We start from the raw sequence: 15724 nt of genomic DNA, 5'->3' as shown, positions 1-15724 counted from the left end.
GATTTGGTGCAAATTTCCACAACAAAACACTCACCAAAAAATCCCCTCATGAAAAATCTCCCCCATGGAGTGTATGTCACGTGATCATTTTCTGTTGACTAGCTGAGGGAAGTCATGTGATGCAGAATTCTAACTTATTTTTGTAATTTTTAGTAAACTGTTACGTCTGTCTTAGTCTTATTTATGTGTATTATATTTTCAAATATTTGCAAATATATATAAAAAAAAATCCATCACAATCTCATTCACTCATTGACAAAAATAAAATAATGCACCAAGAAGTTATTGGAATCAGATGAAACTTTCTATATGTGAATGTAATGATGATATACATTGCCTGACCCGAAAAAAGGTCACACACTCTAATATTTCATTGGACCGCCTTTATCTTTGATTACAGCACACATTTGTTGTGGCATTGTTTCCAAAAGCCTCTGCAATGTCACAACATTTATTTCTGTCCAGTGTTGCATTCATTTTTCCCCAAGATCTTGTATTGTGAGATTTGGACCACTGCGCAAAGCCTTCTCCAGCACATCCCAAATATTCTCAATGGGGTTAAGGTCTGGACTCTGTGGTGGCCAATCCATGTGTGAAAATGATGTCCAATGGTCCCTGAACCACTCTTTCACAATTTGAGCTTGATGAATCCTGACATTTCATCTTGACATATGCCCGTGCCATCAGGGAAGATAAATCCTTTGATGGAATTACCTGGTCATTGAGTATGTTCAGGTAGTTAGCTGACCTCATTCTTTAGGCACATAACGTTGCTGAACCTAGACATGACCATCTGGGAGGCTTACCAATTTGCTTATTTAAATCCAGGTGGTGACTTTTTTTTTTGCCAGGCAGTGTATGTAAGCGATTACAATATTGGAGTGAAATGATGATTGGGGAAACTGTATAACTGAAAGGAGGCTCTAGTACACTGTTGGGTTGCTTCTAGCTTGGCTACAAGATGAGATATGGTTGGACATGGAGGCATACAGGTTCTGTATGGTATCCTGCGGCACATTTGACCACAGATGTTGCAGCTGAGCCTGTAGACCCTTCACACTTATAGGTTACTGAAGCTGGTGTCCCAGTCGTTCCTATAAATGGTTGATTGGTGATAAATCTGGCAACCAGGTAGAAAGTGTTGCAATCTGGTAGAGAAATTTCTAGGAAACCCTTGCTCTGTGTGGGCAAGCATTATCCTGCTGAAAAAATGGCAGTTGGAAGCCCTGCCATGAGAGGCAACAAGTGGCTGCATGATGTCCTGCACGTAACCCTGAGCTGTTGTATTCATCAGTAAAGATAACATGGTTCCAGTCCGTAGCATTCTAGGTTTTTTATTCATGACACCACTGCATTTCTATCGGGGTGCATTATTTTTTGTGTGTGTAAATATTCAATATATTTGTGTATATTGATCTAATACAAAAATGTACCTTTTTCTGCTTTTTGTAACCACTACCTCCATGAAGCCTCTGTGTCTACTGCCTACTTTAACTTTCAAATTCTCTTCCCTTCCCCATAATTTAAAATTAGGAATTTCAAACTGCACATGCATGACTACCCAGGCAAGGCACATTTGGGTTCCTTCTAAAAGATTATGTTTAATAATTGAGTATCTGAAAAGAAATGAAAACTGCAACAATTATCATTATAGTATTAATGTAAATATGAGTATGTTTGTGGGGCAGCTCATTTAATAGAACATGAGTGTTTTATTTTCCTTTGCTTAGTGAACAACAGTCAAGATCAAGCCATGATAAAATTGCTAGCTGGTCTAGAAGATGATGGCTATCAAGTGGATCTGTCCAGGCGGTTATCACAGCATAGTTTGTCTGCAAAGTGCAATACCATTTTGAATAGTGATGATGAGGAGAATGAACCACAAGTGGAGAAGGAGGAGATGGAGCTTAGCATGTTAATGTCCCAGAGATGGGACAGCAACCTGGAAGAACATGACGGTAAAAGAAAGTATGTATCCATCTAGAATTCTTTATTGGCCTCTGAATATATCTGTACATGAGATTATATATTTTATTTCCCAGTAGTTTTATTCTTGGATCAGAAAGCAATTATACAATACAGTAAAAATAATTTAGACATTTATCAGTCCCTCAGCTGCCCCTTAGTTAAACAGGTTTCTTCAATGGTAATTTCTTATATGACATTTACATAATTCCACTGGTTTTTCTTTTCCTATTTTGCTTGAAAGACATAAAGCATAGTGGAGAAAAAAAGTAGAATTTTTTTTTTTTGTACCGATGACAGAAACTATCTATTACAGCATGGCCAGAGGAGATTAGTATACAGAGCTCTGCTTGAAGTACTGTAAGAAGCACGCCACCACAGAGGTAGGATGGAGAAAGGGCTCCAGGAAAGCAGAGTGTACTCTGCTGTGTCAACGTCATTCTTGCTATAGAGCGAAGGAGACAGCGACATGTATCAAAAAAGGCACTACGGGCATGCCTGTGATTAGTTAGAGGTAAATACTGTCTTAAGAACATTTTTGAGATGTTTTTGGACCACAGCTTTGTGAATTGAATAACCGTTTTGCCTGTTGCTTTTCTATACTTGACCCTTAGGTAAGAAATATACCAACAGAATGCAATTGCTGTACCTTGGAAAGTTGCTTGTTAGGCTGATAACTAGAGTTTGTTTTATGTTTTATTTTTTATTGATTTTTAGGCTGCGTTTACATAAAATTTGGGTAGTACTTTCAGCACGAACATTTTGAAGAGTGCAAATTAAAGGGGTTCTCTAGGCTGTTACAATATTTATTTTGTCTTCTAACCTGTGGAAGGAAGCAAGATCTCTTTAACAGTAATGACCTCTCTGTCGTGCCGCTGATTCCACCATGTCTACTGCTCTTGCATGACCACATTGACTGGCCACGGGCTCTTCCGCTGAGATCCCAACCGGATGTGCTTCCGAGTTTTCCCGTTTAGCCCAACAGAAAGAATCAGGAGCACATCCGATCAAGACCTCAGCAGAAGATCCCACACCCAGTCCTTGTGGTCATATGAGCACTTCAGAGGTGTAATTGCTGCCGAAGGTAACTTGCTTCATTCCACAGGTTAGAAGACAGAAGGATTTTTGTAATATCTTACGTTTAAAGGTTAGTATGCCATTTCATGAATTTCTGAAGTGTATGATTCATTTTGACTGGTATATTTCTTAAAGGAAACCTGTCATCAACTTTTTACTGCCCACACTAGGGGGAGCTTAATGTAGAAACAGACATGCTAATTTCAGCATTCATTCATGAGCTAATATTAGGTAGAGGCTAAAAATGTGCTGTATATTCATCCAAGCTTAACCAGAGAAGAGTCACAACTGCCTGAGAATAGTCTGGCTTATTCATGAGTTCTCCCCACCTACCTGCTGATGATTGATAGTTTTCTGATTAGAAGCAGGAGGAACAGGCGTGCATGAATAGCCATGACTCTTCCCAGGCAGCTTGTGACTCTTTACCTGCACTGGCTGCAATTATTATACAGCAAGTTCTCGTTAACCATTTCATGTTAGCTTTTAAGTGGCAGAATGATGAAATCCACTTGCCTGATGTTACATCAGTGAGGGCAGCAAAAAAGTTTGACCGGTCCGCTTAAAGGGGTTGGGCCATCTCACAGATTGGTGGCATATTGCTAGGATGTGCCACCAATGTCAGATAGGTGCAGGCCCCAGAGGTGGGACCAGTACCTATCTGTAGAGCAGGGCTCCCAAAGTGAATGACTGTGCACCACGCAAACACTGCCACCCTCCAGTCATTTTACTGGGAGTGCCAAAAATAGCCAGACACCGACTCTGCTATTTCCAGGACTCCCATAGAGGTTAAAGGGCCATGCTTGCACATTCACTTCTATAGTACATCGGGAAATAGCAGAGCATGCTCACTCAGCTCTTTTCACAACTCCAATAGAAGTGAGTGGAGACCATGTTAAAATAAAGCTATAGTAGGGTTTTTTTGTCAGTGAAATGAAAATTGTATTTTTTATCTTTTTGTTCTAGTTTTGGTAAGAACAGTAATGAAAGCTCGTCAGAAGAGGAGGACTCCACAGACAATGAAATGGAGTGGAGTTGTAATAAGATGTTTCTAGCAGATTTTTCTATACCTCAGTTAGATGGCACGGCTGATGAAAACAGCGGTAAATAGAACCTTCTTTTTGTATTCTGAATGTTTATCTTAAATTGTATAATGTAGGTATTTACTGAGCAAAGTTTTACCTTACCCCCCCCCCCCCCCCCCCCATTTTACAAAATATTGTTGATGCGGGATACTCTATATCAACAATATGGCCCCTAACCATACAAGCAAACGAGATTGTGTTGTAATTCCAACCTACCGAGCAAGTAGTGCTGTAAGTACATAAGTACCAGTTTGATGTATTTTGAATTAGTAAAAAGTTAAAATATATTAATTTCTCTTTTAGATAATGCCATGAATAATGAAAGTACACTAACCCACTCCTCTATCATTGCAAAAAGTAAACTATCAATAAAAACCTCCATCTTTCACAAAGATGCTGCTTCGCTGGAGCCACAGTCTTCTGCTAAAACCGCATTCCAGTGTCAGCACACAAGTGCCCTTTCATCTTCTCATGTGTTAAAAAACGAGGGCTTAATCGAAGAGCTCTCCCAGTCACCTGTGGAAAAGGGAACTGAACTTTCCATCCACACTTTCACAAATGATAGCACTTACAGTATAAAATATCCAGCACCTTTTAACAATTCTGGACATTCAGAGATCCTACATAAAGAAGTAGGGATGAATGACATTGTTTCTATTCCAGCAAGTGAGAAGAATGTCTATGAGGATGGGATTTCCTCAGTAAATAGACATCTACAGTGCAGGAAATTCACCAGCATTAGAAAAGAAAAGGATGCTGCTTCCTTTTTACATTTAAACTGGCATGGTAGTGAAGGTACTTTGGACAGAGCTCACCGAAATTTCACAGAACTGAGTAATAACAAAGTTAAAAAAACTGCCGACACAAGCGATAAATGTAATGTCCCACCAAACAGCTTTGCTCATGCAGCCTTAACTGAAAATTTTGATAGGACTGTGGATGGTGATATTAATGAAGGGCGCCTTAATAAAATAAAGGTAACATATGAAGAATTTCAGGAACACAAAGCAGAATTGACCAGTGTTAACCAGCAGGTGAACAATTACAAGTTTTTCCCCAGTGTTGTTCTTTCAAACTGTTTGAACCGGCCACAGAAAGCTACAACAATGTCTTGTAAAATTCAGAAGCCTAAGAAACCATCTAGATTAAAGCTCTTTAAAAAGATAAAAGGCTCTGCAAGTAAAGAGCCGTTAAGTGTTGGAGGAGAAGTAGACCGTCTAGAAGATAAAATACATGAAACAAAAAGTGATCTTAATCAAGACCAGCAGCAGTCAATGAAACAAGGCAGTATGGAGTCTTCTGAGGCTGAGGGCTCTGTCGATTTAAATGAAGTCAAACTGGTAAAAGACAGCAGCTATGCTCCTGGTAATGCATGTAGCAAAAGTCCACCTGATGTTGACAGGGTACCATCCTGTGACATTGCAGTCATGATGGAAGATGGCGCATTTCAAGCAAACACTTGTGAAATGAATAGCTTTGAATCTCAATTTCAAGAGGGCAGTGTAGATTTGAACCCTTCATCGTCAGCACTTTATGGAAATAAATATACTTTAAGGGCAAAAAGGAAAGTCAATTTTGAAAGCGAAGATGGGGAGGCAAGCCTGGGCACAAGCAATTCAAAAGTTAATCTACCTCAGTCTGTTGAAGCCAATGAATATACAGGTAATCCTCAAAAGGCACGCAAGCGTAGGAAGATATCAAATAAGTTACCACCAGTAATTATTAAGTATATAATTATTAACAGGTTTAAAGGCCGAAAAAATATGCAGGTAAAGATTGAAAAGTTAGATTCTAGTGAAGCTCTTGTAACATTAACAGATGAAAAACTTGAGCTGTATGATAAAATGGCACCGTTAAAAGATTTCTGGCCCAAAGTGCCAGACTCCCCTGCAACCAAATACCCACTACACCCTGTAGTACCAAAGAAGAACAATAAGAAGAAAACAAAACCGAAATCTGCTAAGAAAAAGCCTGGGAAGGTCCCAAAGAGGGAAGGTGACATCCTTAATCGACCCCTACCTCCACGTAGAAGAAAAGCTTGTGCTTTTCTTACACCTCCAATGCCATCGTATAATGTTGAAACAGAAGATTGTGATACAGACTACAAGGATGTTATGTCAAAATTAGGCTTTCTTACTGAAAGAAGTCCGAGCCCAATACATATGTCTCCTCCACGTTGCTGGTCACCAACAGATCCACAAGCTGAAGTGCTGAAGAGAAGTCCTGTTGAAGAGACTCCTCTCTTTAAAACGTATTCCTTTATTGCAGGAACGAAAGAAGGCGTTTGTACCAAAAAAAGGCAACGAAGAACTCAGACAAACAAAACAAGGAAAAAGAGTCCTTTAAGTTCTCCCACTGTAAACAAGCAAGGAAACAAAATGAATCAGACTGAGTTGGTCAAAGACAGTAAAAGACGGAAGGGGAAGCCTAGGCAGAAAAGAAGTGAAAAGGCACCAAGGAAACATACGAAAATTAAAGACAGAGATACAAAAGCAAATAAAACAGCAGGGTCCGAACCATTGGTCCAAGATCAGTCCGGTACCCAAGTAGATGAAACCACAAAACAAATATCTGATACTCATTCAGCAGACTTAACTTTGTCTGGATTTTCTACTGGACATGTACACTCTACACAGCTTACATCCTCCAGCACGCAGGAAGACTTTCAGGAAAACACACAATCTTTCATTAATACAACTGCTTCTGTTAGCTCTCAGAACAATACCATCACTCAAAATGAGACTGTTTCATCATCACCTCCGCCATTAAGTCAAGGCATGGAGTCATTCAAGTTAAATAAAGCAAAAACACCAATCCCGAATGTGTTTCAGACAAAGGAATCAAATGCAACTCAAAAGATCCCAGGTTCCATTACTCGCCCCTCTCAGGTAATACAGAATGCACAGTTTACCTTAAAGTGCACTCCTTTTACTCAAGAGGAGGATCCCACAGAAGTACAGAAAAGGCTTTTAGCATCTGTTGTAAAATTACGGGACTCCCAAAGTGTACCTGATGCTATGCTTTTTGAGAAGTTGCAGTCAAAACTTTTACCATGCACAATGAGCAGTCAGCAACAGGTAACTAGTAACCAAGATCAGAACAAACAAGATCAGAATAAACAAAGTGATTGTTCCTCAGAAAGCCAGTTACCTCGAAGTTCTTTGGTAACTTCTTTAAGAAACCCTATAAAATTGGCAACTTGGGATCAAAAAGGTGAATTGTTTGATGGAACACAATTTATTCCTCATAAATTTAATCAAAACTGCTTGCCTGATATATTTTCTTGCTCAAAAACACTTCAGAACTCTATAAAAACAAATGCGTCACAAGGTATCCTGGATGCACAGTGTGGAATTGCTGTCCTGAAGGAATTGCTTCACAAAAAGCAAGAGAAAGAGACTGCAACTGCATCAGAAGAGACCAGTCCTAAACTCAAAAGCAGTCGGTCTTCTCATACAGACCCAAAGTGTACTAATAAAAAATCACAATGTGCAACACCCAACAAAAAACCAAGGGCTCCTCGTAACACAAAGCCAAAAGCAGCCAAGACTTTGAAAACTGTGCCAGTTAAACATCCGGCTGATCGCTCTATCAAAAGTTCAACGTCTGATGGAAGTTCTGCAATTTTTGCTAGCTCTGACTTTGAAAGCTGCTATTCACTTGAAGATAGTTTATCTCCTGAACATAACTACAATTTTGATATCAATGCTGTAGGGCAAGCTGGACTTTGTAGTTTATATACTGGGAGCCAATTTATTCCAGCTGATCAGAATTTACCGCAGAAATTTCTGAGTGATCCCTTCCCTGCTTTTGCTACAGAAAATCTAAAACAGGAGAGCCAACAAACGGAACATTTGAAAGTCCGCAGTGCTTCAGACCATAAAGTGCTTTTGAGACCTAGTTCCCTTAGCCCGGACTTGTTTGAAAAATCTTCCATTAACAATAAGCAAAGCCCTCTTGTTAACCAATTTAAAAATGGATTATTCACTCAAAGTGTTCATCATCCACCCTTAGAGGATGGAGTTTTTACCCAGCATTCAGAAAATGTAGAGAATAATAAATGTAGACTGGGTAGCCAAGAACTTTTTAGAAATGCCTCCTTTACTGCAGCACAATCTGAATGGATTCATACAGATACAAGTAATGAAACGAAGGACGCAGCTCTCAAGTCGGTTTCCAGTTCATCTTTTACTGGACTTGCTTCCTCCCCTGAAATTGACTTTGTGGATGGAGATTTAGAACTATACATTTCAAGACATAGTGGTGGATTGACGCCCACCCCTGACAGTTCTCCAAGATCCATGAGTTCTCCGTCTCAGTCTAAGAATGGCACTGCCACACCTCGGCCTGTGCACATTTTAAAACCTCTAATGTCTCCACCTAGCCGGGAAGAAATTATGGCAACTTTAATGGATCATGATCTGATGGAAACTATTTATCAAGAACCATTCTTCAGCAATCCTTCTGATGCTCCTGAAAAACCAAGGTGAGCATGTCGCAGAAGAAAATACTTTACCAAGATGAATGTTCATTTTTTGCTTCCTTGGGCTGCATATTACTTGCATGATATGTACCTTTTTTATGTTCCACTTCTATTTGGAATTTGTACAACTTCTAGGGCAGTTTCTTAAAGGGAATCTGTCACCACATACCTCTAAATAAAACCAGCTGATATGGGTGTTTGTCAGCTAAATCTAATGCAGCAATCTTAGGCTAGAGGCGTCCGGACAAAAAATGCAGCGTGCTGTAGTTTCTGTCCAGCCGCCTCTTGGCATGTTTGCCGGACCTCCGGCATGCCCCCATTATAGTGAATGGGGCCAGAGCGGACTTCCGGCGGCACGGTGGGCTAACGTTAGCATGAATCCGGCAGGCTGTTCCCTTGCCAGAACGGCCTTCCGAACCCTGCTGCTGTAAGTGTGAAAGTAGCCTTAGGCTACTTTCACACTCGCGTTTGGCGCGGATCTGTCATGGATCTGCACAGACGGATTTGTTCAGATAATATAACCGTCTGCATCCGTTCAGATCGGATCCGTTTGTATTATCTTTAACATAGCCAAGACGGATCCGTCTTGAACACCATTGAAAGTCAATGGAGGACAGATCCGTTTTCTCAGTTTCATCAGACGGACACCAAAGTGGAATGGAGACGGAACAGAGGCAAACTGATGCATTCTGAGCGGATCCTTTTCCATTCAGAATGCATTAAGGCAAAACTGAAAGCCAAAACGCCAGTGTGAAAGTAGCCTTAGCCATATACTGCGCATGCACCAAACGCACTGTTACAATACTTCAGGATTAGCTGCGAGTACAACTTTATTGCCTGGCCCTGTCTGTTAAAGCAGAGGGGTTGTGGACTAGATAAAAAATTAGCAGAGCCTCAGGGTGCAACAGTAACGCCCTAGTTGCACCAATGATCTAATTTGCATATTATTAAAAAGCTGGTTTCTCCACATTGCAGGCATGTATGAAGGTGGGACCAACAGCATTACATTCAACTGACAAGTACACCTCTCCCATGTCGGCTAGTTTCATTTAGAAGTATTTGATGACAGATTCCCTTTAAGGTGACCATACACATTAGTCTAAAGTTTATTGAAACATAATATTTCAGTAACAGCAATCATTTGATGGGTGAAATGTAGCAAAAAAAACTATAATTGGCCAACTGATGACACACTGTTATCATTTGGAAATGTCATCCTATTTACACTAGTATTTGTCTGTATATGGCGCATACACAAACTATTGTTCCACGAGAGAGCATTCCACACTGACCGGTCCTTCCGCCAGTGTCATTGAACATGTTTGGTCAGTTTGAAGGAATGGACAGTGCGGACTATAATATGCAACAATCATTCACCAGACCAGTTGTTTGTTCAACAGTTGTTTAACCATCAACCTACTTCTTATGTGCATGGCCATCTTTACTTTCCAATAAATCAGAAAGACTGCTAAAAATAAATAATGTACACATTAAAACAACATTTTAAAGGTAAATAAAGCCCCCCCCCCCCCTCCCCCCTCCCCCCAGATGATGACAGAGGTGAGAAGGATCGGGTGCGTTGAGTGACAACAGCCTTCTCCCCTCTCCGTGTTGTAGACACATACATGCTCAGCCAAGCATGTAAGTCTATGGGGCAGTCTGGAGAGATCGATGTTCGTCTTGTAGCTATTGTAGGTTTAAAGGCACCTACGCAACACTGTGAATTTGGCAGTGCTATGTGTCTCTCATCTGCAATCGGCATGTAGCCCTAGATTAAAGCTGCCACCAACATACTACCCACAGAGACGCAAGGATGCATTCATCCAGGGAAACTTAGGCTATAGAAGTACATTTGGAAATTGGACTGCTATTGCACCAAACAAACCATATATTTTACCTGCAAAAGTTTTTTTGTTTTTTTTTAAAGAAATCCTTTTAAAGGGGTTGTCTCACTTCAGAAAATGGCATTTATCATGTAGACAAGGTTAATACAGGGCACTCACTAATGTATTGTGTTTCTCCATATTGCCGCCTCCTGCTGGCTTGATTATTTTTTTCCATCACATTATACACTGTTTGTATCCAGGGGTTACGACCACCCTACAATCCAGCAGCGGGGATTGTGCTTGCAACCTATAGGAAAAATTATCGGCCTCCTTGGGACTATGATTCCCATGGTCCCCAAGAGGCCGATGATTTTTCCTATAGGGTACAAGCACGACCACCACTGTTGGATTGTAGGGTGGTCGTAACCACAGTTTATAATGTAATCGGAAAAATGAATGAAGCCAGCAGGAGGCAATATGGACATGGTACCATTGTAAGAATGCGTTACTTAGATTTCCAACAGATTGTTCTATTACTAAAACCTTTATTGTATGGCATCACATTCTTTGTACTATGGAATAGTTTTTATTTTAAATAAAAAAGAAAATGCATGCTAGAATAATTTATTTTTTTATTTTTTTTCCCCCCAAAATTGTACAAACAATAATGACTACGCACCTAGGTTTTAAAGGAGGAAAATATTTTTAATCAGACCTCCAATGTTAATAAGACCCCTGAGTCAGACCCTCAATATTATTAAAACCCCTATGTTAATCAGACGTAAGCTCAGAGAAAAAAATAAACTCACCTCTGCTGCTTCGACACTCCTGAGATCCAGAGCTCCTCCTACTCTTCCTGCCGCTATGACCTGACATTACACAGCATTAGGTCACAGAGCGCTGACGTCCTCGTGCTGTGCGCAGGTCATAGCGTGCAGCCGACAAGGACCAGGAAGCGGTGATTACATAGCCAGCACAGGGAGCATTCGCCGCTACTTAGTTCTCCTGTTCTAATGAGCACTTCCATAATAGAGCGCTTATAAGTATTCACCCCATAAGACGCACTGAAAGTTTTCCCCCCACTTTTGGGGGGGAAGTGAATCTTATAGGGCGAACGTCTTAGTCATTTTTCTCGCTCTGCTGCTTTCACACGAGCGAGTATTCCGCGCGGGTGCAATGCGTAATGCGAACACATTGCACCCGCACGGAATCCGGACCCATTCATTTCAATGACGCTGTGTACATGCGCGTTGGTTTTCACCCATCACTTTTGCGTTGCGTGAAAATCGCAGCATGTTCTATAGTCTGTGATTTATTTTTATTTTTTCACGCCACGCTGGCCCCATGGAAGTGAATAAGGGTGCGTTTTTCACGCATGGATGCTAAGAGATGTTGTTTGTATACATTCAGTTTTTTATCATGCGCGGGAAAAACGCATCAAATCGCCTTGCACCTGCATGATAAAAATTTAACGCGATCACAGGCAAAACTTAATGACTTTGCCCTTTCGAAATTGCACATTTTTCACTGAACGCATTTGCAACGCATCTGGACCTAATCCGGACATGCTTGTCTGCAAGGGGCCTTATTGGGAGGGTGCCAAGAAGCCTCCATTCATGATTCCTCTCAAATCTGAGGAATGTATTGAGTAATCTAAAGGTTTATGTTCTCTTATGAACCTCGGTAGTCTGAGGAGCAAATACTTGATTTCTGTTAAATGCTCAACCATATATAATTATATATATTTTTTTATAATTATTGTACAGAGAGGTTGGAGGCCGCATTCTCACCATTGAAACAAAGCTAGCAAATAATCTTCCTGAGTTTGATGGGGATTTTTCAATGGAGGGACTAAAGCTGTGGAAGACTGCTTTTTCAGCAATGACGCAGAACCCTAGGCCAGTGTCGCCCATTCGAATGAACAGATTGCTCATAGAGCAAGAGAAGCATAAACAAAGTCGTGATGATGATATAAAGCTGGTGATCATGCCATGTAAAAGCGCACCTGCTCCCGAGAGGGTTCAACTATGGCTTCAGGCAAAAGAACTGTATGAATGCTCTAAGACCTCAAGTAAAGTTCCTTTAATCGAAGAGACAGATGATGATAAAAATACCAAGACTGCTCCAGTGCCCATCGGCTGCAATAGCTTGCCTCCAAAGGAGGTACAGATTTTAATGGCACAGCCTGCTAGTTTAGAAGATCAGCCAGGGCACGGAGAAAAAGTAAAGATCCATATCGCCAGCCCTCCTCCTTCCCTTCCGGATTCAGACTGTGGTGAAGTCGAAGGGTTAACTGATTCACCGCCTGTAGAAGCGGACATTGAATCAAGTGAAAGGACTAATGAAAATGAAATGTCTGATAGTTCTCTATCCCCTGCGTCGCCACTGTTGACACCTTGGCAGAACCTTGTATGTGCAGACGATAAACCATCTCCTGAGGACTGCAAGGACTGGGTAGAAGAGAATCTGATTTCATCCCCAAATGAATGTAAGGAGGCTGTGAGGAGTGTGAAAAGCGAAGTAAGAACATCAACACCTTCCCCTCCTCCAAGGACACAGAAAAGACACAAGTCCAAACATGTCTGTCTACATAGTACACCGGTCATTGAAAGAAGGATTGGAGCAGCATCCCCTGAGTTGCTATCACTTACTCCAGTGACATCTGGTATGTAGTCCCAAGTAACTAATGTAAAAATGGAGCAATTCGTCCAGATTATACAGTTGCTTAAATAGCAACTGCGTTTTATCACCATTTTAGTGAAACGATTCTAGGTGTAAAGTTGTAACTTGTGATCCTGGACTGATTCTGACTTAGTCCTTTATGCACACAGCCATAGGCCACCAGTGTCCGTGCTGCGGACCTCAACGCATGGGCACCCTCCCTATGAACACCATCTGCAGATGTAGAACCGTTTCCTTGAATGAGTCCGCAATCTTTTCGCTTTGCAAAAAAGTAGGACATGTACAATTTTTTTGTGGTGCTGAGGCACGGACAGAAAGCCAACAGAAGTGCTCAGTGGGCTTCCGTTCCGTGCCTCCACACCGTATCTGGCTGATTGCGGACCCATTCAAGTGAATGCGGTCCACAATATAGGCACAGACCACCTATCATCATGTGCATGAGGCCTTAGTCTGTATTCTATGTCAGAGCTGCAATCACAATACTGCTGGCCTCGGAGCTGAGGACACCCCTTGCTGGCTCAGTATCTTCAACGCTTACTTCAGTGATTTGCATCCTGGGAAGTGTAATTTTTATGCTAGGGACGGTTGAGTTAAAAACTGCCAAGGGGGTGTCCGTCAGGAAGCTTTGGGCTGTTTCCAGTTGCAACCAGCAGAATTGTAAATACAGCTTTACTTGGCACCAGAATCAGAGGGGTCCCAAGACCCCTAAGCAGACTGGTACCCACTGCAAGTAGAGGTAGATCAAGGTGATGGCACTTGACTGTTTGTGTAAGTAGCTGTTTCTTTTCAAGCCATTAGGACTTAGCTGGTCTAGAAAGGGACCTCAGTTCTCCCAACAGGTGAAGGTCCCAGAGGTGGAACATTTCAGACTTTGTACACTTGAATACCATAAATGATGATTTGTAGTTCAAGTGCGGCCTGGCAATTAGTGCTGAGCTGCATGTGGCCCCTGCAACCTTAGTGTCCAGCCACAGCCAATGGTGAGAATAGAGCAGAAGGTTTTTTTCTTCTTCTCAGGATGGCTGTGCCCATGCCATGATTTGCACTTGCCAGCTGTTTAATACAAGATTCACCTTGCTGTAAGGGTCAGGATCAGAGTTGGCCTCAGCCCTAGCCGTTTAACCCCTTAAATGCCTTAGTCTATGCTATGAGTTGCTATGGCAGGCAGGGGCTAAACAGCGGATCCCAGGTCTCCCATCTTACTGTGCCTACACTACAGAAAAAACAAACACATGGAAAACGTAATGCAATTGAGCAGTGTAAAATTCTTTGTTTCTTATCTACAGTGTGCGTTTTATTGGCTAGATCCTTACATGTTCATTGTATCTTCTAGAAACTCGATTTCCAAAGATGAGTCAGAGAAGAGGAGCAAACCCTGATAAGCTGCGGCGAGTCCTGCTAACTACTCAGTTGAAGGTAGGCATAGTACACATTACAATCATGACTGCCCTCAAAAATATCAATTATCCTTTACAGCCAGAGCCACCTTCAAAGTGAGCCGTACAGCTCCAATAACAGTAACGCAGTGCGGTCTATGGTGTCAGATGCCAAGCTGCTGTGATATCATATTCTTACAATTTCTGTTTCTGACTTTGGTTTCAGTTGATTAATTTATTGATCAGCATGAAATGGTGCTAATGGTGCTGTGCCTATTGTCACTTTAAGGCCCCTTTCACACGAGCGAGTATTCTGCGCGGGTTCAATGCGTGATGCGAACGCATTGCGCCCGCACAGAATCCGGACCCATTCATTTCAATGTACATGTGCGTTGGTTTTCGCTCATCAATTGTGCGTTGCATGAAAATCCCAGTATGTTCTATATTCTGCGGGGGGTTTTCGCACTGCTTGCCCCATAGAAGTGAATGGAGCAGCGGATGTGATGCATTTTTCACGGATGGTTGCTAGGAGATGTTATTTGTATACATTCAGTTTTTTATAACGCGCGTGCAAAACGCATTGCTCCAGCGCAATGAAAACTGAACAACTGAACGCAATTGCAGGCAAAACTGAATGACTAAAATCGCGCATTTTTCACTGAACGCATTCACAACCCATCCGGACATGCTCGCCTGCAAGGGGCCTAAAGGGTCATTCCCATCTTATTATTTGAAGGCTTCTCTCCAGGATATTCCTTCACTTGAGGTTCGAACGTATTGGCATTGGTTTAGGGCTGCATCCCTTTCACGGTGTGTCCCCTGCACAGCAGCGCTCCCAACCATCCGCTGTGCAGGGATCGACAACACCCATTTACCTCTACTCAGCCTGTGGCCAGGGGTGCCACTTTCCAGGGAAAACTTTATTCTCAGGGTTGGCCGTGGCATCAGATTCGAAGATGGGAAAAACCTCTTTCCTGCAGTTGTTAATGACCCTATAATTCCTGCCCTTTGCCAGTGACCTTTATGTCTTCTAATATAATTATGTATTGAGGTATCACAGAAAGTGTGTAGGATACAGGCTAGATGGCATGCGCCTATATCCAGAGTGTGCTTACTAGAGCAGATAAGACACCAAGCAGTGCGTCTGCTCGGCTTGTACTGTACTGTCTGATTGCTAGAACGATGTAAATTAACCTCCGCATTTTATGTCTTTGTATATGAGTTGATGCTTTT

The 15724-nt window shown here is 41.7% G+C and overlaps 1 protein-coding gene across 1 annotated transcript in view; it reads left to right on the top strand.

Annotated features, from left to right (window-relative positions):
* The window catches only part of REV3L (REV3 like, DNA directed polymerase zeta catalytic subunit), a 205877-nt gene that overhangs the window by 150744 nt on the left and 39409 nt on the right, over positions 1–15724 (top strand). Inside the window, exons 11-15 of the mRNA XM_044291751.1 lie at positions 1731–1968; positions 4006–4142; positions 4428–8610; positions 12200–13098; positions 14449–14531. Of these exons, the coding sequence (XP_044147686.1) occupies positions 1731–1968; positions 4006–4142; positions 4428–8610; positions 12200–13098; positions 14449–14531 (5540 nt within the window). The remainder of the gene's footprint in view (positions 1–1730; positions 1969–4005; positions 4143–4427; positions 8611–12199; positions 13099–14448; positions 14532–15724) is intronic.

Source organism: Bufo gargarizans, chromosome 4, assembly GCF_014858855.1.
Source record: "Bufo gargarizans isolate SCDJY-AF-19 chromosome 4, ASM1485885v1, whole genome shotgun sequence".
Lineage (NCBI taxonomy): Eukaryota > Metazoa > Chordata > Amphibia > Anura > Bufonidae > Bufo > Bufo gargarizans.
The sequence above is the reverse complement of the archived record's forward strand: the minus strand, read 5'-3'. Positions and strand labels throughout refer to the sequence as shown.